General features: G+C 41.4%; 1 protein-coding gene and 1 pseudogene across 2 annotated transcripts; one reads left to right on the plus strand and one right to left on the minus strand.

Moving 5' to 3' along the window:
- Positions 1-775: 775 nt before the first annotated feature.
- On the minus strand, positions 776-21,093 carry sele (selectin E). Of its 2 annotated transcripts, XM_038794671.1 has the most exons (16): positions 20,697-21,090; positions 17,122-17,215; positions 15,985-16,377; positions 14,603-14,710; positions 13,265-13,450; positions 12,958-13,140; positions 12,085-12,270; positions 11,502-11,687; positions 8,986-9,171; positions 8,402-8,587; positions 7,918-8,103; positions 5,700-5,885; positions 5,432-5,551; positions 3,522-3,549; positions 2,864-2,934; positions 776-2,676 (listed from the first exon to the last, which is right to left on the minus strand). In XM_038794671.1, exons 2-15 carry the CDS (start codon positions 17,201-17,203, stop codon positions 2,865-2,867), a joined length of 2,286 nt encoding a protein of 761 aa, XP_038650599.1. In that variant the 5' UTR covers positions 17,204-17,215; positions 20,697-21,090; the 3' UTR covers positions 776-2,676; position 2,864. The 2 variants fall into 2 exon arrangements, with proteins under 2 accessions (XP_038650599.1, XP_038650600.1); XM_038794672.1 differs by lacking the exon at positions 8,986-9,171 and having other exon boundaries at positions 20,697-21,093.
- LOC119965514 lies at positions 13,690-13,899 on the plus strand (annotated as a pseudogene).
- Positions 21,094-25,071: the final 3,978 nt, after the last annotated feature.

Here is a 25,071-nt window from a genome sequence, read left to right on the forward strand (position 1 = left end):
TACACATCAACTTTGCTGGCCTATTTATGGGCTCCATGTTCTTGCTTGTAGTTGCTGCTCACTCTGTGGTTGGAATTACACAAAATGAAGTCCATGACCTCATCAGCAACAGCAGAGAAATTGCGACAGACTTTTGCCACCCTGGTCTCAGATAATGGGATTGCTTTTACAGTGAAGAATTCCAACATTTTATGAGGACCAACAGTATTCAACATATTTGAACTGCTCCCTATCACCGTACTTCAAATGGACTAGCTGAGCGCAGTCCAAACGTTGAAGGCTGCCATGAAACAGCAGTCTTCAGCTCCTTTTGCAACTCAAACTGGCCCGGTTCCTACTCCCCTATCATACTACGCCTCACTCCACCACAGGTGCCACACCTACTGCTAATGAGCAAGCACGTTCGAACATGATTGGACCCTTATATTTAAAAATTTGGCAGGGATTTGGAGGTTAAACAAAATGAACAGAAGAGACAGCACGATTCAAAGAAAGTTGAAAGAATGTTTGTGGTGGGCGATGTAGTTTACACCAAGAATTACCAGAACATCCCACTGGCGAAAATGGCTGGAAATCCCCCCCCCTATAATTAAACAACCAAAACAGCAGCCTTTTGGTTTTGCATGATATGGGCTGGCCAACTGATCTGATTGGGTTGGGTTAAACTTGCTCATTAAGAATGGACAAAATATTAATCTGATGACTCGAAACAGTTAAAGGCCTTGGCTGTTTACAGCCTATAGGGATCTAAGAAGGCAATTGACAGCACAACCAGTTTATGGCCAGCATTACATTTTATTAGAAATTACAAATGAATAACATGTCAATTTAGAAATGAATACGTTCATTAACAATAGATAAACAAATAAATAATCTAATCCTCATGTACAATGATGTTAATTTATATATGAAAACACTTTGAAAACATTTATTTTTTAAAATACTCATACTTTCCAGTGAGCACTGTATAAAATGAGGCATTAAGATTTTCCAATCTGTGGCTTTTTTTCTTTATGTAAATATTGTGTTTATTATGGTGAAGGATATCACTGCTGGGGAATTGAACTTTTTTCAGTTTGTATTGTTTTACTAAGATCATTCAAGCTGCAACAGGCTCCTCAACAGGCTTATTTCTCCATGAAGATTTGTCATCAACTTGTCTCCATCAATTTAAATCTTGTCAAATTGCTCTCCCAAAATTGGGGGCCAGATGGTGATCAGATGCAGTGCTTTGTGAGAAAATAATTTTTCCCTAATTTTCACACAAATGTATGTCAGAATTATTTTTTCAGATTGAGAGGGACAAACCCTTCCAGCTCACCAAAAAAAAAACCGGGAATGGACAACCCACAAATTATAAATGTCCTGACACAGGTAAACAGCCATATAAATACAGCAAGCCAAATGAAGTTTGTCTGATGAGATAATTATGCAAATCTAACATTTACCCTTTGGGTAATATCTCAACCACAGGGAGCAATTAAATAAATCAATAATAAATATCAACGGTGTACCCACACATTTAACCAACATATACAGATAGAGTGAGTAAAGAAACATTACAGAAAACTCATTGGTCATTGCGCAGTTTCACTTCGATTCCCAAAAGAATCATTTGTATTACCATACCAAATGGAGTTTGTTTTTTAATCTGTTTGCAGTAAGGGATTTGACCACCGTACCTTTCAGTTTCTTGTTCTATAGATTATCATCTTCATTATTAATAACTTAAATATTTTGTTCCACGAGTGTTCTAACGAATTGAGCTGAAATCATACTTGTTCATTTTTAGGTCTGTTGAAGTCAGATTTCACAAAACCTAACCGATGAAGCAGTGGGTTTCGGCACAGCTGAGTCATGGCATTGGGAAGCTTGGGCACCAATTTGCTCACAACTTCCTGAGAAGATCACTGGACAGGGACTTTGAAGGAGGGAAAAGTAAACGAGGACATCGTCCTGATACAGAGGCTAAAGAGCAGGCCAAGACGTAGGCCGCTTTCCTGCCTTCATAGAAAACGCTGTGATATAGAGGGAAAACTGAAGGATAGGACAAATAAATTAAAAAATAACTCTTGTTTGGTTTTTCTACTAGTGTATTGTTTGAAATCACATTAAACGCATTTGGCCATTACGGCAAATAAATTACCTCATCCCTGAGTGGATTTGTATTTTGTGTACGAGTCACAGAGGCTACTCGTAATACACAAATGCTATACAACAAACAAACTGTGCAAAACTGTAGCTCTGTATCATCAATTATGGCTACATATCACTGAAGTAACAAATAGTTTGATACCAATCATGGGACCACTTTTGTATCCTTTAAGCAGAAGTGCTTCATTTTCAAATGGTCTATTACAATCACATCACTGTTCATTTACTTTTTTAAAGTGACAAATGTGTCAATTTTGTCATTAATATAACAGCCATAAAGCTACAGTCTTTGGACTCAATCCTGTGTTGATAAACGCACAAGACAAGAATCTGTATCTTCACATGATGGATTTTACAGTAAGCTATACTGCCTTGTCATTGGCACTTGTCGTTCAGAAAGAGGAAAAATTTTGAACTGAATTCTGTTCCAATTTGTTGGAATGCGGAAGAAGCAAATCTTGAAAATTATCGCCAATCCTTTCTTATTTGTCTGTTCTTTGAACAATAAAAGCTTTGAAAGACCTGTAATAAGAAATGCAAAACACAATTAGAGATATTTGGCATGGTGTCCTACACGGTTCGGCTCTCAGAATCAAAAGAATAAATCATCTTTCAGGTTTAGCCGAAACTGCTGAAGGTTTCCATGAAGTTATCTCACTGGTCCCAGCAGAAAAATCTAATAATGATTAATGACGATAAGGTGTCTCACCTCAACACATGTTGTCACTACATTCATCATTCATCTTGTACGTTTCTGATGTTTTATCTTGATTTTCATTGCTGTAAAAAGAAAACAGTTTTAATTAGCATAAAAAAATTAAAATTACATTTGTGTCCAATAAATTATTTAAAAGAATTTACTGCATATTTTTCCCTCTTGACCTTGCAGTGCTAACTGTGTATGGTTTCATGATTATTGGCTGCCAGTTCTAACCTGTGAGCTTACACAGCAAGTTTTGTTGAGGTGCTTAACCAAGCAGACCATCTTAGCCTGGTCAAATCCCATGGATGCCATGCTCACACATGATTGTACAGTGATTCTAACTGATTGTGTTTCTCAGTCCTTGCTTGGTCCACCTCTACATTACTCCAGCTAAGATCTGTTAACCCAGCACAGGCTTGGAATGATGCGGACACCGTCTTGGTTTATAATACTCAGTGTACATTGCATGGTGCCAAATGCGACTGAGATGGCAGAGAATGGTTTCAACTTTAATGGCCAAATCCAGTAAATACTGTTTCAGCAATTACAACCCCGGCATCACCTACACTGAGTTTACATAAAGCCACAGGTCATGCAGAAGAGAATAACATTTAATAGCAGCCATGTTCTAACTAACATAATTTTAAAAATTGCCAATTCTTACCTTAAAAGTGAAAACTTTTTTCCTTGTGCTAAAAGGTAAAGAAGGATGAAAGTTAATTGATTTTATTTTTCTCAAAAGGAACTTTCAAGACAAGACACTCAGCTCATTGCGATACTGAGAACTCAACATTCAAACAATTTACTTGCAACAGTGAATCAACCACCATTAAAATTGTTATAATTAGGGCTAATTACTTATTGCAGTATTTGACTATCACTGGTTAGAGCTGCTCAAAAGTACCATTTTCACTTCCTCCAGGATCCCTATGCAAAGTGTGACACCTGGACACCAATTTGCACCACACACTAAATGTAGAAATGTGCACAGGTTGTCACAGGATGTTATGCAGTGCCAGATCACTTGCCTCAATTATAAAATCGGCAGCAGAAAGAGATATTTAAATGTAGATGGAAAATTTGTATGACAAACATGAGGAGTTCATATGATTTTGGATCATTCTAAACAGAAGCTGATTCCTGAAACAGCACATTCAGGAAGTGCTTTTATAGAATTTGCGTTACTGTAGTGCCATGGTTTTCTGTTTTATAAGTTAAGTGGATATAAAATCAGTACAGGAAGATGGAATATGTTTCAAATGTACACACCCAACATTATTCCTGAGCACTTCCAGGACAGGTCGAGAACAACGAACTAAAGAACAAATCTTCTCCCAAAATGCTGTATGCTATTTTGTTATGCAACCTAACCTGAAAGACTTGCTCAGTGAGATGGTTACTTTATGTCATATTATGGGCAGTTCTGTATTGTGGACCATTCTAACATGTTGAATTCTGGAGAAAAAGAATACTTCCAGCTTATCTATTTTAGCTGGAATTAGACCTAGGATCCAGTGAGGAAAATGTGCTAAAGTGCAGCCCACCCCTCCCCTATTTATTTTGTTTATTGTTAATTTTGTTTTTGACCAACATGGCTTTTACTCTTCATATATTTTAATCTGAGGACAGACTCCACCCTTACAGCAGGAAACCCTCAATGTTTATCAGTACAGCAATCTGTGCAAGAGGTGTTTGTGAGCACGTAGTCAGTTTTTCCAAGAACCTTCTCATTTGCAAATTATTTATAAGCCAGTGAAGTGTTGGAATCAGACTTCATAGTGACAATTATTAACATCAGTAACACCCGCACAATTGTGTGAAATTTCCCTAACTGCCATTTAAATAAAAAATGACAAAGAACTTTTGAGGCGTTTGTAAATAACATCACAGAATGATTTCAATCTTTATAGCTTTTACTCTTTATACTTTGTGACTTAGTTCATCGGTTGTATTTTTGCCCAGATTTCCCCCATTGGATTCCCACACCTGTTACCCTTCATCACGTTTTTTTTTCATTGCGAGCACCAGAGTGGTATCTGAAGCAGACTTCTGCAATTCAGCACAGTGAATGCTGGTTGGAGATAACCTGAAGGAAATATGCTTCCACAAGATGTGTCCCTTTACATTTATGTGCCATCTACCACTGCCTCCTCCCAACACATCCCACCCCCATGCATTGAGATGGGCACAAGACACAACTTCAAGCACTGAATCTAACAATCCAGCTAAGAACAACAGTAGCCAGAAATTTGTGTTCAAGGGGAATAAAATTTAAATAGTAATCCATATTGGGGTTCAAACTCAAGGAATCCAATGGGAAACGAGTTATTTTATGGGATTGACTAGGAATTATTTTATGGTCCAATAACTGTGATAGCAAATTATGTTTATCTGTGTCGTGTCAGTGAATAGAGTTGTGCCACTCTAAACGCCTAGAGGGGATGTTCTCTGAAGACCAGATAGGCCATGACACATCAAACAGAATTTTCTGGTCAAACAGGAATAGCTGAAATCTTATCAAAACGTATACAGGTAACTTTACAAATAGAAAATGATTGTCTGAGGTATACTTACTTTTCTTTCTGATCTGTCTCACTATCCAAGCTATCAGTGATATAGCGGAGATACCAGATGCAACAGCTGTTGCTGTTAATACAGGTGAATAACTTTCAGACAATGGACGTGCAGCAGAGTCTAAGAATAGATGAAAAACCAGCATTAAATCCATCACAGGATATTTCAATAAATGCCATTATTCAATTTTAAAATGAAATAACTTCCAATATTTTACTAGTTCAAAGGCATGTGATTAGTAAGAAGGGTTTACACTGAAATAACATACATTCACAGGCAGGTATTGGTGCAGACCATGTTGCAGATTCCTCACACCGCAGACTCATGGAGCCAATCAATAAGAAATCTTCCCCACAGCCAAAGTCACAAGTTGAAAGGTAACTGAAGTTTCCAATCGGATGGGAACAGTTCATGTTCCCGTTTCTAGGAATGTTTGGAACATCACATTTCACAGCTGCAATGAAAGACCAAGAACTGAGTGTAAATGATCACTGTTTGTTAAGCCATGCTAAGAAAATGTGTCTACTTCTACATAATCTGAGAGGAATGAAATATTGAAGCTAAAGATTGTAAAGGGCACACTTTCTAATAGGGATAGTAAATGAAGGCTGAGCATAGTTCCAAACTCTAGCTTCTTGGATCCTTTTATTACAAATCCTTCAGCAAGGCTAAAGTCACAGGTAGACTTGTCGATGAAATCTCTAGCAGGGTGGAAACACATCAGGCGGACTTGTTCTGGGAACTTCAGTATCTTACATGGTATGAACATAAGAACTAAGAGCAGGAGTAGGCCATCTGGTCCCTCAAGCCTGCTCCGCTATCCAATAAGATCACAGCTGAGATTTTTGTGGACTCAGCTCCACTTACCCATGCGCTCACCATAACCTTTTATTTCTTTCCTGTTCAAAAATGTATCTATCTTTGTCTTAAAAACAGTTAATGAAGGAGCCTCAACTGCTTCGCTGGGCAAGGAATTCCACAGATTCACAACCCTTTGGGTGAAGAACTCAACTCAGTCCTAAATCTCCTCCCCTTAATTTTGAGGTTATGCCCCTAGTTCTAGTTTCACATGACAGTGGAAATAACCTCCCTGCATCTGTCTAATCTATTCCCTTCATAATTTTATGTTTCTATAAGATCTACCCACATTATTCTAAATTCCAATGAGTATAGTCCCAGTCTACTTAATCTCTCCTGATAAACTAATCCTCTCAACTCCAGAATCAACCTCGTGAATCTCTGCACACCCTTCAGTGCCAGTACATTTTTCTCAAGTAAGGAGACCAAAACTGTATACAGTACTCCAGGTGTGGCCTCACCAGCACCCTATACAGCTGCAACATAACCTCCCTGTTTTTAAACTCCATCACTCCTGAAATGGAGGACAAAATTCCATTTCCCTTCTTGATTACCTGCTGCACTTGCAAACCAATTTTTTGCAATTCATGCACAAGGACACCCAGGTCCCTCTGCACAACTACGTGCATGCAATTTTTTACCATTTAAATAATAGTCCATTTTGTGGTTATCCCTACCAAAATAGATGACCTCACATTTACCAACATTGTACTCCATCTGCCAGACCCTTGCCCACTGACTTAAACTATCTATTTTCCTCTGCAGACTTTCAGTGGCCTCTGCACACTTGGCTCTACCACGCATCTTGGTGTCAGCTGCGAACTTTGGTACATTACACTTGGTCCCCAACTCCAGATCATCTATGTAAATTGTAAACAATTGTGGACCTAACACTGATCCCTGAGGCACACCACTAGCCACTGATCGCCAACCAGAAAAACACCTATTTATCCCCACTATTTGCTTCTGTCAGTTAACTAATCCTCTATCCTCTAGATTTCATAGAATTTACAGTGCAGAAGGAGGCCATTCGGCCCATCGAGTCTGCACCGGCTCTTGGAAAGAGCACCCTACCAAAGGTCAATACCTCCACCTCCACCCTATCCCCATAACCCAGTAACCCCACCCAACACTAAGGGCAATCTTGGACACTAAGGGCAATTTATCATGGCCAATCCACCTAACCTGCTCATCTTTGGACTGTGGGAGGAAACCGGAGCACCCGGAGGAAACCCATGCACACACGGGGAGGATGTGCAGACTCCGCATAGACAGTGACCCAAGCCGGAATCGAACCTGGGACCCTGGAGCTGTGAAGCCATTGTGCTATCCACAATGCTACCGTGCTGCCCAAGTAGTCTACGACTACTATAACATTATTCAAAACGCTTTAATTCTTTCAATGTGTCTCTTTGGTAGTCATATAATAAGCACATCATTGTAACAGAGAGCCTATTTATTAATTGAGCTCTCTCGGAGAGATGGGCTGTAAATGAATGATGCATCAAAACACAGCAATAAATTAATGCATCATGGAGACAGTAATTTGGAATTGAAAATAGATGATTCTCAGATTTCTAAATATATCAGCAACACAAGAAACTGGTAACACTTGAACTGAAAATTACCTTTGCAGGTGGGCATCAGTGTTGTCCATTGACCTGTAGCTTCACACTTGATACTTCTTGATCCACTCAATACAAATCCCCCCGGGCAGTTAAAGTTGCAAGTTGAGTTGTAACTGAATGGGGCAATTGGTTTTGAGCAGGTTACAATAACCTGATCTTGATTCTCCAATTTTTCACATTGTACAGCTGAAATATACAAAGAAGAATTTGTTGAGTTGTGATGCAAATTAATTCAGATTAATGAATTCTACAAGCCTGTGCATTAACAGTCTATATTCTATCTATATGAATATATAATTGAAGTCTATATTCCGAATCAGCATCCTGATCCCAGCAGCATTATCAGGAATTTAAATAGAATTATGTCAGTTACAGTATTGCTATACTCAGAACAAGACTGGCACCCCAGGTTCAAATGTTGGGTTTTGTTGGGTTGAGATCACTTTTATCTTTACATCTCTTTAATCTTTAGATTTGCCATTACCTTCACAGTTGGGGATAGACGCTGACCATTCTCCAGATGTCCCACACTCCAGTCTGTCTGATCCTCGGAGCTCAAACCCTTCAGCACAGCTGAAGTCACATGTTGAGTTGTAACTGAACGTTCCAATAGGATGAGAACAGTCCATTTTCCCTTGTCTCGGAATCACCAGACTTTCACATTTCACAGCTGAAACAAACGTCAAACACTAAGTCCACATAAATAAATAGAAAAGCTCCCACTCAACATAATGCATCTGAAACCCTGTCTATCGAATAATTCACAAGTTTCTACTTTTCATTCCTTGGAAAATCCGCTTCCCGCGTTCTCATGTGCTTTTACCTGAGGTGAAAAAGTGGAACTGAGAAAGTACAACCACTGCAAAAGACAGGATGAGGATTTGATGTTGGTGATTAGAAAGGATGGAACATCAGGAAAGTACTGAGCAGGTCAGAGAAGGACTGGAATGTGGACAGCATCAGAATATAGAGGGAGGAGTGACAGCGAACAGAGAAATGCTGACAGTCCCACGTGAATTGTGGCTAATTTTGTGTGGGTGGATTCGTTAGTATAATTTCACACTCTACCTTTACATGTGGGAATGGGCGCTGACCATTCCCCAGATGTCCCACACTCCAGTCTGTCTGATCCTCGGAGCTCAAACCCTTCAGCACAGCTGAAGTCACATGTTGAGTTGTAACTGAACGTTCCAATAGGATGAGAACAGTTCTTGAATCCCGGGTTGGAAATTTCGAGTGTTTCACATTTTAAAGCTGAAATATCAAATATAATGCATATTTAACTATGTCAAGCATGTGACTTTGGATAATAAGTTGAGATTTAATGTGGAGGTGGTGGCCCTGCCCATCAGCTGGGAAATCAGCTCCCTGCCTCTGTTGGTCATATGAACATACAGACTAGGAGCAGAACTATCCCTACGGGCCTGCCCCACCATTCAAACAGATCATGGCTGCTCTCTTTATGTTGAGCCAATGAGATTAAGCTTTACCGTAAGGTTTTGCACAGAATTTGAGCCAGACACCAATTGGTTGCAATAATTCTCTTCAATGTCATACAGCAGAGATCAATACATTACCGAGATGAGGCAGTAATGTACTGTCACAAATAATCCATTCAGTTGTTGGACAGACTAAGACCTGTTACTCCCCTTTCCTTGCTTTTTAATCCTTTTCTCAGTTGGTTGGCTGGGTAGGTGTGAGGTTGCCCCCAGCATTTACATCCACTTTCTGAAGTTTCTCTTTCCACTATCTGCTAACTCTTTTAGGGATCTAATTCCCATGCTCAGGCCTCTAACCCATTTTGTGTGCATGGCTGGAGGCAAATGGACTCTCTCCCCTGGACCTTCTTGGTTTCATGGACTAGATGGAGAGAATACAACCTGCTAGGTAGTTGAAAATCATAGCCAGTGTCATTATAGCACGGGGCTTTCAAATCTAGGTCACCCCAATTTATAGAAATGTATAAAATGTCTTCCCCCTGCAGCCAGGGTCTCCAGAGGTAATGACTGTCACTGCACTTTTTGTCTTCCTAGTTTTCCTAGTAATTCACAATTCTTTTGTTTATATTGAGATTGATTGTCCGGTTAGATTTACTCATTACCTCGCTCACGCTCCCACTGTGACTTCTAATTCCTCTTTTCAGCTTTTTAAATCTCCTGCCTGCCTTAGTTGGTCCAATTGTTTCTTTAATGCTTAAAAATCAGTTACCATGGTTTAGCACAGGGCTCAATCGCTGGCTTTGAAAACAGACCCAGGCAGGCCAGCAGCACGGTTCAATTCCCGTACCAGCCTCCCCAAACAGGCACCAGAATGTGGCGACTAGGGGCTTTCCACAGTAACTTCATTTGAAGCCTACCTGTGACAATAAGCGATTTTCATTTCACTTCATTTCACCTACGCTCACACATGAGACATGTTCCATAGAATTCATAGAGACCCTACAGTGCAGAAGGAAGTCATTTAGCCCATCAAGTCTGCACCGAACCTCAGAAAGAGCACCCTACCTCAGCCCATCCCCCACCCCATCCCCATAACCCCACCTAACCTGCACATCTTTGAACACAAAGAGGCAATTTAGTATGGCCATTCCACCTAACCTGCACATCTTTGAACACAAAGAGGCAATTTAGTTTGGCCACTCCACCTAACCTGCACATCTTTGAACACAAAGAGGCAATTTAGTATGGCCACTCCACCTAACCTGCACATCTTTGAACACAAAGAGGCAATTTAGTATGGCCACTCCAGCTAACCTGCACATCTTTGGACTGTGGAAGGAAACCGGAACACCTGGGGGAAACCCACGCAGACACGGGAAGAATGTGCAAACTCCACACAGAGTCACAGAAGTCTGGGATTGAACCGGGGTCTCTGGTGCTATGAGGCAGCAGTGCTAACCACTGTGCCACCAATATGTTGTTGATGCAGCGTGAAATTCAAATGTTTGATACCTAAGTGTTAACTTCCAGTCAACACTTACCTCCCAAGCACTCAAGCTAAGGCACTCTTTCCACTTCCTTCTTCCTCTGCTATTCATCATCATAAATCCCTTCTCCTTTATACACCTTTATCTTGGGTATATACACTAATAGATCCAATCATTTCGTACATTTTACCCAACTAAGCTTCTCTGCTTCCACATTGTTCCCATTTGACATCTTACAGAGACATTCAATTTTTCTGCCTTCACTGCATCTTGTGATCCTGGCCAATCCAATGTTCATCTTTTTAATTGCTGACATTACAGTTTAGTTCACCTTCACTCTGGTGCAGCAAAGGCAGTTTATACATACAATTCAACAGCTTAATTTAGTCATTGACAAATACTTTTCAAGATACACCAGCTTGTCTAGGCTGTTGTTTTTAAATGATTATTCACATGCTTATATATTTAAAATTATTCAGGTTCGCATATTGTCTAATGCAAAATTGTCTCGATCGTAAGTAAACAGATTAACTCATGATATTCTTACACTTTCAATCCCAACTTCTCTAATCTCCTGCTTCGCTTGATATATGGGTAAACTTTTAGTACACTTTTAAACATTTTTCCTTTTCAATCTTTAGATTCTATTTGCCATTACCTTCACAGTTGGGGATAGACGCTGACCATTCTCCAGATGTCCCACACTCCAGTCTGTCTGATCCTCGGAGCTCAAACCCTTCAGCACAGCTGAAGTCACATGTTGAGTTGTAACTGAACGTTCCAATAGGATGAGAACAGTCCATTTTCCCTTGTCTCGGAATCACCAGACTTTCACATTTCACAGCTGAAACAAACGTCAAACACTAAGTCCACATAAATAAATAGAAAAGCTCCCACTCAACATAATGCATCTGAAACCCTGTCTATCGAATAATTCACAAGTTTCTATTTTTCATTCCTAGGAAAATCCGCTTCCCGCGTTCTCATGTGCTTTTACCTGAGGTGAAAAGTGGAACTGAGAAAGTACAACCACTGCAAAAGACAGGATGAGGATTTGATGTTGGTGATTAGAAAGGATGGAACATCAGGGAAGTACTGAGCAGGTCAGAGAAGGACTGGAATGTGGACAGCATCAGAATATAGAGGGAGGAGTGACAGCGAACAGAGAAATGCTGACAGTCCCACGTGAATTGTGGCTAATTTTGTGTGGATGGATTCGTTAGTATAATTTCACACTCTACCTTTACATGTGGGAATGGGCGCTGACCATTCCCCAGATGTCCCACACTCCAGTCTGTCTGATCCTCGGAGCTCAAACCCTTCAGCACAGCTGAAGTCACATGTTGAGTTGTAACTGAACGTTCCAATAGGATGAGAACAGTCCATTTTCCCTTGTCTCGGAATCACCAGACCTTCACATTTCACAGCTGAAACAAACGTCAAACAATAAGTCCACATAAATAAATAGAAAAGCTCCCACTCAACATAATGCATCTGAAACCACGTCTATTGAATACTTCACAGGTTTCCACTTTTCATTCCTTGGAAAATCAGCTTCCCGGCATCTCATGGGTTTTGGTTGAATGAGTGGAATCGAGAAAGTACAAATAATGTAAAAGGCAGGATGAGAGTGACTGTGGTATTGGTGATTACAAAAGATGGAATATCAGGAAAGTACTGAGCAGGTCAGAGAAGAACTGAGCGTGTGGCATATTCGCACAGTGGTAGCACTGTTGCTTCATAGCTCCAGGGACCTTGGTTTGATCTGCAGTTTAGGTCACTGTGTGAAGTCTGCACATTCTCCTCGTGTCTGCGCGGGTTTCCTCCGAGTGCTCCGGTTTCCTCCCTCAAGTCCCGAAAGGCGGGCTTGTTAGGTGAATTGGACATTCTGAATTCTCCCTTCCTGTACTCGAACAGGCGCCATAGTGTGGCGATGAGGGGACCTTCACAGTAACTTAATTGAAGTGTTATGTAAACCTACTTGTGACACTAATAGGGTGGACAGCGTCGGAAATAGAGGGGAGCGTGACAATGAACAGAGAAACGCTTACAGTCCCATGTGGATTGTGGCTAATTACGTGTGGATGGATTCCTTACGATAATTCGCACTCTACCTTCACAGTTGGGGATAGACGCTGACCATTCTCCAGATGACCCACACTCCAGTCTGTCTGATCCTCGGAGCTCAAACCCTTCAGCACAGCTGAAGTCACATGTTGAGTTGTAACTGAAATCTTCGATGGGATGAGAACAGTTCTTGAATCCTTGAGGAACCACCAGATCTCCACATCTTACAACTAAAACACATAAATTATGAAATTGAACATACCCTTAAATACTCTCATCCATAAATGTCTTTAACATGTTAAACTTTGATTCTGACTTTTCTCTTCCTTTTAGTGGGTATTGTTTGTGATGTACCTTCACAGCTGGGTGTCTCTGCTGTCCACATTCCTGTTGCATTGCATCGGAGATCCTGTGAGCCCTGCAGTGTAAATCCTGCTGCACATTGGAATTCACACGTGGAGTCAAAGCTGAAGTTTCCATGAGGATGGGTGCAATTCATAGTCGCTTGGTCAGGAACATTGAGAGTGGCACACTGTTCAGCTGGACAGGAGGGATTGGGAAATGTGTAAGTTATTGTGTTACGATTTTCTTTTATATATTTGCATAAAAATCCATTCATGAAATTAGATCAAGGGCTCACCAGTTTAATCCTTCAGAAGACAAACTTGGGACTGATATTTGGAAACTATTTTTCACACAGATTAAACAATGCATGGAATGGATTGCCAGATATAGCAGTGGAAAATAAAACTCGGAAACTATTTAAGAAGTAATTGTGCATTGCTTCTCGGCCTTTTTGGCTAAGATCAAGTGTAGTATCTGCTCTGCCTTTTGGCTCAGATCTGGTATGCTTCTCTTGTGGGGACCATCATGAATTGGATTCAATTTGAATTTGAATTGTTTTTTGGAGCAGGCAAGGAGCTAGATTAGGGGTTTGCCCCTGTCCACACTCTGAGCTCTGGCTTTGTAACTCAGAAAAAGTAATTTAAAAAATAAGTAATTGTGTTGTCATATTGGAGAAACGGCATTCGGGAAATTCTGGATGGATGTACTGCCATGGGCTGAGGATGTAATTCATGCATAGTTATGATGCAGTCTTCACAATTTGTCTTAGAACTGAATAATAGTTTAAATGTTTTCATGGTGCTTTCTGAATATTTTGGGAGTAATTTCTGAACTTGCTTGCATATTGTCATTGACTTCTCATATGAAGGAAATGACCTGTTCAGCCTATGATGGTTCAGCTGGTCTAAACTGTGGCAGTAATAGGGAATTGAGCATTGGGTCCTGGTTCTCATAAACTGGACAGATAAGGGTTGGAGCCTGGGTGATCAACCTGACCTTATTTCCACTCACAACCTACAGTCTCCTGCTGAAAACTAAGCATATATTGACATGGAGTAAGGCAAGACCACCCTAGGCTTTTGGATTAACAAAGGAAGAAAGATTACTGGGGTGAAATGGTGTTGGTTGGATTGCAGCCATGTAACCAAAGCCAACAATGATTTCCCATTAAAACAAGATGAGGGTAAAAAATCCATAGGCCAAAAAAACTGATACAGCTTGACAACCATTCAAATTCAGGTTACTGATGAATAGAGAAAGTTAATTCAATATATACCTCCAATAATTGGTCATTTTTTGTTGAACACCAGTCAATTCACGCTCTCTATGAAAGTAACATCCCCTTACCATGTTCACACTCTCGCCCATAGAATCCATCATTGCATTCACATGTGTAGTTTCCAATATTCTCAACACATTCGCCATGACCACTACATGAAGTGGGAGTGCATGAAGCTAAAGAAGATAAAATGATTTAGAAATCTGCACATTAACACCCTTTGCACATAAAAAAGAACATTAATATAAGCTCCTGTTAGAATCAGTACAATAGTTCATTGGAACACCGTATTTAAATAATTCAATTTGATCATATATACATGGTAATTAAGGAATATTTTACCATGTGAAAATTACATAGTATTATTTTAATGCCTAGTCCCATATTTAGACATTTTATTTACAGAGGGCATTTGAATAATGCACCAATGTTGGATCAAGAGACAGTGAAGAATCTTTTTTGCAGTAATTCAGGATTTGTTTAAAATCTTCAAATGTGACTCTGACATTAGGCATGATTGTAGAGATAACCCAGGGCATTCATTAAAATAATCTCTGGTTAATTTGTCTTCTTACGTGGGAGGGGGAACTGGGGGAACAGATCGAAGACGGGACATGGGCTGATGCTCTGGAGAGGGTTAATTCTTCCTCCTCGTGTGCGCGGCTTAGCCTCATCCAATTCAAGGTGCTGCATAGGGCCCACATGACTGGGACGAGGATGAGTAGGTTCTTTGGGGGTGAGGACAGGTGTGTCAGGTGCTCGGGGAGTCCAGCGAACCATGCCCATATGTTCTGGGCATGCCCGGCACTGGAGGAGTTCTGGAAGGGGGTGGCGAGGACGGTGTCGAGGGTGGTGGGATCCAGGGTCAAGCCAGGATGGGGACTCGCGATTTTTGGGGTTGGGGTGGAGCCGGGAGTGCAGGAGGCGAAAGAGGCCGGTGTGCTGGCCTTTGCGTCCCTAGTATCCCGGCGAAGGATCTTGCTACAATGGAAGGATGCGAGGCCCCCAAGCGTGGAGACCTGGATCAATGACATGGCTGGTTTCATTAAGCTAGAGAAGGTCAAATTCGCCCTGAGAGGGTCGGTACAAGGGTTCTTTAGGCGGTGGCAGCCTTTTCTCGACTTTCTGGCTCAACGGTAGGGTACAGGGACAGTAGCAGCAGCAACCCGGGGGGGGGGGGGGGGGGGAGGGAAAAGGGGAGGGAAAAGGGGGGGGGCGACAATGACTATGATTGTTTATTTAATTTTAATATATTTTTAAGTTCTTTTGTTGTTCATTGGGTTGGGGGGTGGGGGGGATGTGATACATGCGCCGATACGGTCTGGGGGTGTCACAGTTATTATGGGTTATTTTGTTGCATTTCATTGTTTGTCATGTTTTATATTTTCTGTAAAAAATTCCAATAAAAATTATATTAAAAAAAAAATTTTTTTTTAATTTGTCTTCTTACCTATGTAACACAAAGGTCGTTTCTTCTTATTACAGTTGTTATCGTTCCACTTCCCTGTATCGGTGGACCTTTTTATGTACATTTCTACACAGTCTTCATTCCCATCTGTTCCCTGATTATTCGGTTCATTTTGAGCCCAGTTCTCTGCTTCTTTGGTGAGAGGTTTATTAGTACCAACCCAGGTCCAAGTGCCATTTGTTTTCCTTATTCCAATCCAGTAGTAATACTTTGCCTGAGGTATGACATTGTTCAAATACTCAATTTCTCTAGCATTTTGGATTGCAACTAGATCTGTGTAATGTTGTTGACAGAAACGTCTTGCATTTTCCCAGGGCATATCTTCGTTAACATATTTATAGGTCCAGCCATGGATTCTTCCCAGAAGCATTAGTTCTGTAAAGAAAATAACAATTCGGATGACTGAGTACTATAAGACCATAAGACATAGGAACAGGATTACGCCCACTCGGCCTATCAAGTCTGCTCCACCATTCAATGATGGCTGCTATTTTTCTCATCCCCATTCTCCTGCCTTCTCCCCATAACCCCGATTCCCCCTTATTAATCAAAAACCTATCTATCTCTGTCTTAAAGACACTCAGTGATTTGACCTCCACAGCCTTCTGCGGCAAAGAGTTCCACAGATTCACCACCCTCTGGCTGAAGAAATTCTCCCTCTTCTCTTTGTTTTAAAGGATTGTCCCTTCAGTCTGAGGCTATGCGCTATGGTTCTAATTTTTCCTACTAGTGGAAACATCCTCTCCACATCCACTCTAACTAGACCTCTCCGTATCCTGTAAGTTTCAATAAGATTTCCCCTCATCCTTCGAAACATGCTAGCAATTTCAGCACCAACTTCAGGCATTTATGAGTAAGTTGCTGTTTAATGCGAATCATAAGAAACTGGATCTTTATAACCATCAGATAGAGGAGTGAGTGGATTTGGAGGTTCCAGGGGTCGACCTTGCTGAACTATCAAAGTACAGATACTTTTCTTCTTTGCCAGCTCTTCTAATGTTTCAGAAATAATAGTCGCAACCCAAGACAGTGCATATTAGAATGAAGTATGATAGAATTCACCCATATTGTCAAAAACAGCCTTATTGCAGCTTTTATTTTATCTTACTTATATCTTACCAAGAACAATGATGGTGAAGAACCACAATCGACTTCCACCCTTCTGAACCAATGGAGATTGTTGCTTTACCTTGTTTGTCATTTTGCTGTCAGCCTGCAGAGAACAAGCTATGATTAATCATTTTAAGCAGAATCTATCCTGTATGTCATAACCAAGATAAATATGTAATATTGAAGATACACTTCTCATTGTGTTATTTTATTTTAAAATACGAAACCTCGAACATTCTGATCATATCACTCATCCTTTATGATGTTAAAAGCACAACATTTGAAATTAAGCTTTGCAATGTTTGTATTTTGCTGGTTAACAGCTCCCTTATAATGTGAAAGGGAATTTCATACAAGTCACTCTAGGGAAATGTCATTCGGACTCGAAATGCTAACTCTGGGCTTGATCTACTGGTTACGTTGCGCGCCATTGAGGGGCCTCCCCCGGCTTCCCGACAACCGTTACGCTTCACGAGATCTAACCAGATCTCACAAGATGTCATGATCTGGGTCCTGCTCACAATGGGGCGGGGTCCAATCTCATAGAGTGAAGTTGGCTTAGAAGTTGCCTTACCTATGCCTTCGCCGGATCGACACTCCACCCGGCACCTACTGGCCTCACCGAGGAGACCCCAGCCGGGCAGCGCTGAGTACCAGTCCCCATAAATGGGGACCAGGCGGAATGGTACCTGGGGAGGTGGGGGATAACCAGGCGATCTCAAGCCTCTGGGTGGTCGGCCTCCAAGCAGTGTGGCACCCTGGCACTGCTGGTGCCACCTGGGCACCTTGGTACCCTGGCTGTAGCCCCTGAATGCCAGCCTGGAACTGTCAGGGTGCCCAGATGGCACTGCAAGGTTGGTAGGAGCACTGTCAAGTGCCAGACATTCCAAGGTGCCAAGCTGGCATTGTGCCTGTATCGGGGTTTGGGCCGGACGGACCCTACCCCTATGTGGAGGTGTGCAGGGGCCTGACGACCCCAAAAGTGGGTTGGGAATTGTGGGGAGTCCAGGGGTAGCATCCTGGGGTCGCGAGAACGTAGTGCCAGTCAAAAATGGCGTCCCGATTCCTTCCTGCACTGAGGGGCTCGTCTCGCAAAGCTCCTCAATGCAAGAAATACAGCTAAATGCTGGCATTCCCCGCTGGGGCACGAAAACAAGACAGAGTGCCGATTAATAGTGGGGTCGTTCCCAGGGCTACAAGGCCGGGAACAACCCCGCAAATGCCGCCCAGAAGGGCACTCTGTTTTAATTTGGTTAGATCATGTCCTCTGTTCTCTCTTCACAGATCTGCTGAGTTTTTCCAGCATTTTGTTTTTCAATTTTAGATTTCCAGCATCTGCAGTATTTTGTTTTTATTTCCTTTCACGAAATACTACCATGCTAAAATTATGAGCGTAACAGCTTAAATTATTCCGTTCAACTCATAGGTGGAGCCTGGCTTTGGATTGGAACAGTCCTCTTCCTTGATGGGTGATTATTGCTATAATCCCAATCGGGCCGAACACTGAGCAGAAGCATGATGGTTATTGCCTACCTATGAAGAATAACAATTGGCAGCAAAGTTATAGTTGCAACAAATGCAAAGTGAAATATGACAGGTTTCCAGGCACATCAATAGTTTTTAAGCTTTTTGATGTTAGGAAAGAACTGATTGTCCCACAAAATGTTAACCAGTCTCTGGGTGTTGGTGGGCGAATTTGGCACTCAGGGTTGCCTTACCCCAACCATTGACACATGGGTAACAGTTGAGGCTACTGGCTCCACATGTCTCGAAGGCGATACTGCGATACTAATCTGCAGTTAAGTCAGTATCTGTACTGGGGCTCTGACTTAGCTAAGAAAATTCATATCAAGAGTTAGCATCTACAGCATAAACATCACTGAGGTTTGGATAGTATAGATACCAAAATTTACATTGGTTACAAACCTGTTCATAGAATTTTTTAATAGAATTTTTAAATAGGATTTACAGTGCAGAAGGAGGCCATTCGGCACATCGAATCTGCACCGGCTCTTGGAAAGAGCACCCCACTTAAGCCCACACCTCCACCCTATCCCACTAAACCAGTAACCCCACCTAACCTAAGGGCAATTTAATATGGCCAATCCACCTAACCTGCACAACTTTGGACTGTGGGAGGAAACCGCAGCACTTGGAGGAAACCCACGCAGACACGGGGAGAATGTGCAGACTTTGCACATGCAGTGATCCAAGCAGGGAATCGAACCTGGGACCTTGGAGCTGTGAAGCAACTGTGCTAACCACTGTGTTACCGTGCCACTCCTGTAGCTGTTCATGTGACTACAGTGTTCATATATACAGATGACTAACAGACACTTGAAATCAGTTCTAATCATTACATGAATTAAAAGTTGGAAGAAGGATTTGTCAATACTATTTTGTTCCAATTTTCAGAGTAGAAAACATAGGGGGACAAATCTTAAGCTTCTACTGAAAAATATCCAAAATAAATCATTGGATTTCATAGTTGAATTAATAACAATTTTGTCTTACGTTTTACATGACTAATTATCCTCAGAGCCTAGTGTAGCAGATTTGAAGTCAGCTGGTTTGTACCAACCTGTGAATTACGGTATGACTTTAGACCCACTTAGCATTCCCCCCCCCCCCCCCCCCACCCCCCATCAACACACCAGCAATAGCGGCAGGAATATCAGAACTTTCTGACAATGACCATCACTTACTTTAATTATGTAAGTAGCCGAATAATAATTACTCTAGAAATGTTATTTACTGTCTTTTATACGATTGAATTTCCTCCTGCAGAAAATACTTTGTTTCTGTTAAATAAAAAGCCTCTTCCTCACTGTAGTCGTATAATGATAGACTGTGAAACTGACACCACAATATGAGCCAAACTGAATTCCAAGAGCCCCCAATTTGCAAGAAATTAAAATATGACAGCGTCAACATTTTTGTATCTTGTCAGTAAATATCCTTGGGACTACGAGTATGCCTAAATTTAATAGGGGGAAAGATTTCACGATAGATTGGAAACATTTTTAATAGAGTTTGAATCCAGTATAATATTTTTGCCTCAACACATATTTTGCATCAAATCACATTACAATTTTAAGTCTGAGCAGTTTGATTCTGACTTATTGATCAATTCCATTAAAGGACACTGCTGACCATTTTGACCATAGTAGGCCAGAATTTTTGCTGTTTTTTTTCTTCCTTCAATTCCCCTTAGCTGTTCTTTATTTGGGTTAAAGCTTAAGGTACCATGTTTGGCTTCAATATGCTGGACTCAGGAGAGGCTAAATCCACCAGAATTCCCAGTTTTCCAGTAACTTCTACTGGATCGTACCTTGTGTAGTCTTTGCATGAGGAGATGTGACCCCACAACAGTGGTGCCCATATAGTCGAATAGCCTGTTTGGGATCACATGGGAAGTGAGGCAATTTGGCCAAAATACTAGAAGACCCATGTACCACACTTCAGGAAATGAAGCCATAAAAGGAGAACAGAGCCTTTCTCTTTCAAAGAAAAATGCTTGATCGAACTATTTGAAAATATTGCATACAGTAAACAAACCAGTCTTTCACTTTATTCTGGCTTACCTTAGCAGATTCAGGCTCAGATCACTTCAGTTGATTCTGGCGCTCTACAAATGCTCAGTTGAAAGTTGAATGAATGTTGAATGATGTTTCTGGCTGTCTCTCTGGAGAGGAAAGGAGCAGTGCCTGAAAAGGTTATCGTTGCAGAGTGACACTTTCACTGCAGCTGCTAGCTAACTTTATATCCTCATTCATGCTCGCAATTGCACAACTTCCTGGCCTTCCCAGAAAATTCCCTGTGACGTTATCTCATTAGAATAAAATAGACGGAACTCCACTCTTGAATACCCTGAGGTATAAGGATGGACATCAAAGATTTTTATCTTTTGCTTGTTATGAAATATGTGTCGACATTATTTTAAAGTATTTTCCGACTTATGATTTTCTCATTTTCTGTGCAATTTTTCAATGAAACTAGAAGCATAATAAAAAATAATAGCAAATATAATCCAAATATATTGTGACGGAGCTGAGTGTTAGAAAGAGGAATTTACTTTCTCACAAATGTCAGAAATTATAACAATAGAGTCAGACTCTGCGTCAATGCCTCACAGCTACCAGGATTATTTAATGGTCAACTCCATATTTTAACCTCTCCAATCAGGTTTTCACCCTACCACATACAGCACTGAATATAGTCTCATCAAAGACATAAATCATCCTCAATAACATAGCTCCCTAACATTCCTCATTCTTCTCAGGTTTTCAGTAGTGGCTAGTGTAGTTGATGATACTATTTGCTTCCAATGCTTCTTCTGCATTGTCCAGCTAAGTTGGACTGCTTCACTTGGTTCCACTTTTACCTAGCCAGTGATAACTAGAGAATCTGCTGCAATGGCCTTTCTTCACACTCCCACCTCATTACTTATAAAGACTCCCAATCCCTTACCCATTTCCCCCACTGCATTTCCCATCTCCATATTCCTCCTGGCAACATCATTTGAAGACACTACTCTAGTTTCACAAGTACTCTGAAATTATTCATAATCACATCTCTCGGCCCATTCCAGGACCTCTGTGTTGTCAGACAGCTTGCCCGAAATCCAATACAGTATTTGATTAGCAAATTTCCGCCGATTAAACACCGAGGAAGACCCAAACCCATTTTCTTGGATAGTTGCCAGAAACTCATTTTTCTGCACCAGCAACTCCCTCCATCGCCTTGGCTTCGGCCTCACGCTGAATCCACCTGTTCACATCCTTGGTAACCTATTTGACCCTGAGCTGAGCTTCTGATCTCATTGCATCTCCAACACAAAGAGAACTCACCTAGTCTTGCCGCATTGCACTATCCATCTCCACCTCCCTCCGTGCACATGACCACAAACTTTTGTGCATGCTCCATTTTCTGCACCCCACCACTGATAGCCATGCAGAAGGAAGGAATATTCTGAAGGAAGCAGGTACTAACAGACAGCACAGGTGAGTAGGCCGCCCTTGTTAATTGGATATTAATTGCATGTCATTGTATGCAGGTGGTGGGCATTAACTGGGAATTTACCTGTGCCTTCATAAATAGGAATAGACTGAAATGTGTTGTTTGGCGAGGAGGCGCATGTTTAGAATGTATGGGCGGGAGTTACTGGCTGTTCCTGCTGGCGGGAAATTTCAGTCCCACACCGGCACACGTGTTTCCTGTGGGTAAGGGGTGCTATCAATGGAAAATCCCATTGACAATGGCGGTACTGGTAGATCCCGCTGGCAGGCTGCCTCCCCCTCCAAAAAACACGCAGCAGGGTGGTTGATAAATACTGCCCTATGATCTCTGTAAATACATGCTTACAAAAATGTGTGGAGATTAAATCCAGTTCTATCCTTCACCACCTGGCTTTTTGCAGTATAACAGCTCTTGGAAAGAGTGTGCTCAATATTAACGTTTATTGTCTGCACCCCTGAATTCCACTGAGTGTTACTAACGTATTCAATCTATAGGGAGAAAACGAACCGAACTTAACTTATCCCTCTTTGAACATCCAGCTGTGAATACCCACTGGCCAGATGTATTTTTCCTCTGCCCATTTCCCATCAACTCGTTACTTTTCTCCTGTCCTTTACAGACACTGACTTTTTTTTGGGTACAGTTCCATTTGTGGCAGTTGTCCATTTCTCATCTTTCCAAAGTAGCAATGTTCACATGTAAGTATAAAAAGTGAGTCAGCGAACAAATACTGCAATGGTGGCACCATAGCTTGGTCAAATCATATCCTGTCTGGACAGGCAGGAGTCTGTGGATGCTCGTAAGGAACTTAACCCCAAGCCAGGTTACCCCTCCTTAGGTTTTTACCACCACCCTGGTTACAATTCAGCGTAGGCAAGGAATTAAATCTGGGATTTTCCTGACCTCTGTGGATTAGACTCAAATTGACTGCTGCATTTGCCAACTGAAACGTTAATGAAGCAACCTTTGAACTGCATTGTGTTCCTTTTGTTAAAATACCTATTCACAGCAGGCACTTCCTTTAATTTTAATGAGTCTTGTTTTATTTCAGTCCAGGAAAATAAATTCCACACTGACAGCCAAAAGTGCAGTTCATGTAACGGTAATCGATGGTATTCCAATAAGGCAGGAAAAGTATACTTGTCTAAATAAAGACTTCTTTGACCTCTTCCTGTTAGACAGCCTGTCGTTAGATACGGGCAAAAGGAAAATATTGAACAGAGCTGGGAATTACCCAGTTTAATCCTTTTTGAAGATAAAGCGAATGCGATCATAAATATTTTTGTTGGTGTGACATGCAATGAGTGAAAGCTAAAGACGCACTCTCACCTAACACGTGTCAGATGTTAGTACCGAGCAGCTTCTGTATGTATGGTGTTCTTCAAAATAAGATAGATTAATCTCTTCATGTATGTCTCTCTGACAGCCCCTGTATGTATCTCTTCATGTATGTCTCTGTCAGCCCCTGTATGTATCTCTTCATGTATGTCTCTCTGTCAGCCCCTGTATGTATCTCTGCATGTATGTCTCTCTGACAGCCCCTGTATGTATATCTTCATGTATGTCTCTCTGTCAGCCCCTGTATGTATCTCTTCATGTCAGTCTTTCTATCAGCCCCTGTATATGAAGTGCTCAAAAGTTGAGTCAATTCAATTGATGCCTCTTTTTCGATTAAATAAAAACAGAAAGTGCTGAAAATGCTCAGCAGGTTTGGTGGGATCTGTTGAGAGAGATACAGATGCACAATATTTCATCAGAACGTAAGTTTTGTGCATGTTTCTGCTGCACGTGTACAGTGTTTTGAGGTAAAGTAGCATTTATCAGGAAGCTGGATAATGTGGGAGAAAGGTTCGCTGAGGTAGTGTAAGATAGAGTGAGAGAAGGCTTGTGTAGAGCATAAGCTCTGGCATAACCTGGTTGGCTAGGATAGCCTACTTATTTTGTTTCACTCAATGTAATTCATGAAGCAGTGTGTAAGTAAATTCAGCAAGGTTGCCTTCCAGGTGCTTGGATTGGAGAACTGGGTGCCGAGATCAACATGCTCACTTCGCTGACCTTTGACCTTCACTGAAGCACGGTCTCATTATGTAAGCCTCTATGCCAGAAGTGTAGGTCACTGAATTTACCCTTTGAACATAACAAATAGGAGCAGGTGTAGGCCTTCAGGCCTCCGCATGCTTTCCCCACCATTCCCTGCAATCGTGGGTGATCTTCAATCTCGACTTCACTTTCCCACCAGATCCCCATATGCGTTGATTCCCTAATCTATCTCAACCTTAAATATACCCGTCCATTAAACACCACAACCCTCTAGAATCAATGGTTATAGAGGGTAGACAGAGAAGTAGAGTTGAGGCCACAATCAGATCAGCCATGATCTTATCAAATGGCAGAGTAGGTTCAAGGGGCTGAATGGCCAACTCCTGCTCCTAATTTGTATTTAAAATTAACAAGGGACCAAAAATTGTAAAACTTCACAACCCTCTGAAGTAAAGACATTTTTCCTCAGTTGTAAATGGCAAAGCCCTTCAGCTGAGACGAGAACACCTACATCTAGATTCTTTAGCCAGGGGAAACAGCCTCTCAGCATTTATGAGCCATTCAATCTTTTTTGTTTTCCTTCTCATTCTTCTAAACTCCTGAGAGGATAGGCCCATTCTCCTCCATCTCTCCTCACAGGATTCCTCTCATCTCAAACATCCATTCAGTGAACCTTTAAGGAAAGTGTATCCTCAAGTACGGAGACCAAACCCATGCACAGTACGCTAGTTCTAATCTCATCAATGCCCTGTACAATTGCAGCAAGACTTTCTTGATCTTGTACTTCAATCCCCTTGTAATAAAGACCAACATACCTATATTCTTCCTAATTGCTTGCTGGACATGGATGTTTACTTCCTGTGTTTCATGTGCCCAAATCCTTCCAGGTTGCGTTCCCTG

Source organism: Scyliorhinus canicula, chromosome 4, assembly GCF_902713615.1.
Source record: "Scyliorhinus canicula chromosome 4, sScyCan1.1, whole genome shotgun sequence".
In the NCBI taxonomy this organism is placed as follows: Eukaryota; Metazoa; Chordata; class Chondrichthyes; order Carcharhiniformes; family Scyliorhinidae; genus Scyliorhinus; species Scyliorhinus canicula.

Excerpts from the sequence above, each read along its gene's own strand:
- sele (XM_038794671.1), bottom strand. The coding sequence starts at position 17,203 with ATGACAAACAAGGTAAAGCAACAATCTCCATTGGTTCAGAAGGGTGGA. Across the intron at positions 13,141-13,264 it reads AGAGACACCCAGCTGTGAAG|TTGTAAGATGTGGAGATCTG; the intron begins GTACATCACAAA and ends TATGTGTTTTAG. Across the intron at positions 5,886-7,917 it reads ACTGATGCCCACCTGCAAAG|CTGTGAAATGTGATGTTCCA; the intron begins GTAATTTTCAGT and ends CTTTCATTGCAG.